The sequence below is a fragment of the Pelodiscus sinensis genome, chromosome 1 (assembly GCF_052426305.1).
Source record: "Pelodiscus sinensis isolate ZL-2025 chromosome 1, ASM5242630v1, whole genome shotgun sequence".
NCBI classification, from domain to species: Eukaryota; Metazoa; Chordata; order Testudines; family Trionychidae; genus Pelodiscus; species Pelodiscus sinensis.
The window spans coordinates 356,282,131-356,286,241 of NC_143052.1; the positions used below are offsets into that span (position 1 = coordinate 356,282,131).

The window sequence follows — 4,111 nt, forward strand, 5'->3', positions numbered from 1 at the left end:
GAACAACCCACTTCCTTAGATGAATGGAGTTAAAGGGTCCAGGTTTCAAATAAATAGCAGAGAATGAGAGGGGATGGGGAGAGAAAGAGAAGGGGGTTAATGGAGAAAAAATATTGTCAGTTAGCGCATCCAAGCTAAATTAGGCTAGTAGAGGGGGGTGTACGTATTCTAAGTACCCCGTGCTTTGCTTTTTATGTCATTAGAATGTGGAAGGTAGTGGCCCATCCGGGTCAGGTCTTTGTTTAAGCTAATATTCAGGGTGTCCTCTTAAAATAAGGAATAAGGGATCTTTCGGAAAAGGCTTTATTTTCCAAAAGATCCCCGTCTAGACTGGCGCTTTTTTCCGGCAAAGCTCTGAGCCGGAAAAAAGCGGCAGCTATGTTTATGCAAATGAAGCGGGGGGGATTTAAATCTCTGCTTCATTTCCAATTGCGATGTCACTAATTTGCATCCCTTTTACGGAAAAGGGATGCAGTCTAGACACAGCCAGACTGATTCTTCAGTTTGTCACAGTGACACACCACAGAAAGGTCAGGACAGGGTTAAATGTCTCTCTCCATGCCCAACAGTGATTGATGACAAGAGAGGGATCACTGGATGATTCCCTGTTCTATACACTCCCTCTGGGGCGCCTGGCATTGGTCACCGTCTGAAGACGGGACCCTCGGCTAGATGGACCTTTTCTCTGACTCAGTCTTGTTGTTCTTACGTTCTCATGTAGCCCAGCACCATGTCACCAACCACCTCTTCAATCTCAGAGCCAGAGCACCAAGGGAAAATTTTAGTTCAATTTTTGAGTAAAGAGCCGGAACAACCTTCCCCGGATCTGTTTGATCCTCACTCCATAGATGATGGGGTTCAGCATGGGGGGCATCAAGAGATCCAAACTGGAAATGAGAACATGGAAATGCAGAGCCACATTCTGGCCAAATCGGTGCATGAGGGAGGAGAAGAGACCTGGGATGTAAAAGGCTAAAATGGCGCAGAGGTGGGAGCTGCAGGTCCCAAAGGTCTTGAGCCGGGCGTCCTTTGTGGGGAGTCTGAAGATGGCCCTGAGGATCTGTGTGTAGGACACAACAATAAAAATCACATCCAGACCATTTACACAGAATAGCACAAAGAGGCCGTAGTAACTACTCACACGAATGTCAGCGCAGGCCAGCTTCACCACGGCGATGTGTGTGCAGTACGGCTCAGGGATGACATTGGTTCTGCAGTATGGCCACTGAGCTGCCAGTAAGGGACAGGGCAATGCAAGCATGGCACCACGCAGCAGCACGGCCAGGCCAATCTTGGCTACCATGTCATTTGTCAGGATGGTGGAATGTCTCAGGGGATCACAGATGGCTACATAGCAATCCAACGCCATGGCCGTGAATATCCCAGACTCTATTGCTAAGGAGCAGTGAATGAAGTACATCTGGGTGAGGCAGGCACTGAAATCGATCTCTCTGGAATTGAACCAGAAGATTGCCAATGTCTTGGGAAGGATGGATGTGCATAGGACCAGGTCGGTGACGGCCAGCATGCAGAGGAAATAGTACATGGGCTTATGGAGGCTCGGCTCCCTCTTCACAATGAATAGGATTGTGAAGTTCCCCAAGATGGCTATGATGTACATGGTGCAGAAGGGGATGGCGATCCAGACATGGTCCATCTCCAGGCCAGGAATGCCCAGCAGGATGAAGGTGGAGGGGTTGGTAAAATTAATTGCAACGGAATCTGCCATGAAGAGAAAGGAGACATCCAACGCGGAGGCAGAACGGTGTCACCCCTATGTTCCCCTGCCTTCTTGACTATACCTAACTTCTCAGGTGAGGGTCCCAGAAGAAATGCCTGGATGGAGAGAAAGCATCAATATAACACACTCTGTGAACTACTGGAGGCTGTTGTCATGGTTGAAACAGATTGGTCACACACTGAAAAAATATCAGTTTTACTATTCAGAGAAACAAGTTCTGCTCAACCTACGGAGGCCAATTGTTACACTTGAAAGACAGTTTGGGGAGTCTTTTCGTTACTTTTTCTAGCTGCTGCTTCTGGCTGTCAACCAAAGATAATAACCTTTAATTGAGCTATTCCTTTGCCTTTACAGTTCTGCCCCTTACAGTAATACACCTTCCAGGTGCATTTAGCAGTGCTAGCAATGTGGAAACTCATTCAAATTTCCAGTTAACACAGATTTTTTTAAGTGACAAATGCTTCCACATATTCATAATAATTTAACCTTGTGCTTTACATTTTTATGTTTATTCCTTTCATTTTTACCATGGCTGTGTCCAGACTCAGGAGTTTTTTCAGGAAAAGTAGCCTTTTTCCGAAAAAACTTCCCCTGCGTCCAGACTCAAGCTGCGTTCTTTCGAAATTAATTCGAAAGAACGCGGCTTTTCTTTCGATGGCGGTAAACCTCAATTTACGAGGAAGAACGCCTTCTTTCGAAAGTTCCTCTTTCGAAAGAAGGCGTTCTTCAATGTAAATAGGGCTTCTTCGAAAGAGAGCATCCAGACTCACTGGATGCTTTCTTTCAAAAAAGCAAGCCGCTTTTTCGAAATTTCTCCGTGCAGTCTAGACGCTCTCTTTCGAAAGAGGCTCATTCGAAAGATGCTTTCGAAAGAGCCTCTTTCAAAAGAGGCTTGCAGTCTAGACATAGCCCATTAGACAAACCTTGTGTTCCATAATCCTCTTTTACTGCCTAATGCAGTGTTGTTTTAAACACAATACGTGACAACGCTAGCTGTAAGAGCAAACACCACAAGACAAACACAAACATAAAACATAAAACCCAATCTTTGTTACAACAGCAGATCCATGGTGTTTTAGGTTGATCTTCAGCTGGTTCTAGGTTTTTCTGATTTTCTGAAACACATAAAGAACATTTTCCTTCCGCTTTTGGGTGGCAGATCATTGCTTCAAATATTCCTTTATTTTACAAATATCCTTGCTGATTCCTCTGTTTTGCCTGAAATTACCTCCCCCTGCTTACCTAGGTTTTTGTTCTTAAGCCAGGCCAGTTTTTAATGACTTCTGCCCTTTAAGAGTTTATGGTGAATTATTTCACTGTTTAATTATTGCATTCATGAGGTGTCGTGCCTCAGTTTCCTTCGTAGACCACAGGCAAGTTTCCTCTGCTGTGTAAATCTTTATATTTATTCTCAGGTAGTAACTGAAAAGCTTTACTACTATAGTGATTTTTGTCCCTCTTGCATGAGGTGTGTTTACTAATTACTGTTCTAGAATGATTTAAAATGTTTTTATTTTTCCAAAAAAAATCATAAACTTTGTTACAGGGTAACTTATTAACATGAAATTTATTCCACTGTTAAACAGTAACATTCACATCAAATCTTTCACAAGTCTACATAGATTTATGTGTAGTGCTGGGGAGGATCCGGTGACCATGGTGCATGTAGGTACCAATGACATAGGGAAGGGTCGGAGAGATGTCCTGGAAGCCAAATTTAGGCTGTTTGGAAAGAGATTGAAATCCAGGGCCTCTATGGCAGCATTCTCTGAAATGCTTCCAGTTCCACACTCAGGGCCAGGTAGGCAGGTAGTGCTTCGGAGTCTCAATGTGTGGATGAGATGATGGTGTAGAGAGGAAGGTTTTAGAATTTTTAGGAACCGAGGAAACTTTTGGGATAGGGGAGCCTAGACAGGAAGGATGGGTTCCATCTAAACCAAAACACAACCAAACTGCTGGCACTTAACATTATAGACCAGTTTTTAAACTAAGGGCTGGGGAAAAGTCAACATCTGTGGAGGAGCACATGGATCGGACAGAGACATCTTCTTACAGGAGGGTATATTAATAGGGACATTTCTTAGGGGACAGTCTCTATATTTTAGTCAGGGGGAGAGGATGGAAGCATGGGTCAGATCTGATGAGATACAATCAAATGTAAAAGAGTCTAACACATCAGAAAATGGCAGATGTCTCAGGTTGAATAAGCCGTGGCTGGGATGGTTAATTGGGATTGGTCCTCATTTGGGCAGGTGGCTGGACTTGATGACTCCTGTGGTCTCTTCCAGCTCTATGATTTTATGCTAATAGGCATCACAGAAACTCGGTGGAATGAGAACAATCAATGGGACACAGTCATACCAGGGTACA

At 44.2% G+C, this 4,111-nt stretch overlaps 1 protein-coding gene across 1 annotated transcript; it reads right to left on the reverse strand.

Moving 5' to 3' along the window:
- Positions 1 to 781: 781 nt before the first annotated feature.
- On the reverse strand, positions 782 to 1,729 carry LOC142830757 (olfactory receptor 52R1-like). The gene has a single exon (XM_075937595.2). The coding sequence runs from the start codon at positions 1,727 to 1,729 to the stop codon at positions 782 to 784; it is 948 nt and encodes a 315-aa protein (XP_075793710.2).
- Positions 1,730 to 4,111: the final 2,382 nt, after the last annotated feature.

What these genes read in the sequence shown, in the direction of transcription:
- LOC142830757 (XM_075937595.2), bottom strand. Translation starts at nt 1,729, where the DNA reads ATGGCAGATTCCGTTGCAATTAATTTTACCAACCCCTCCACCTTCATC.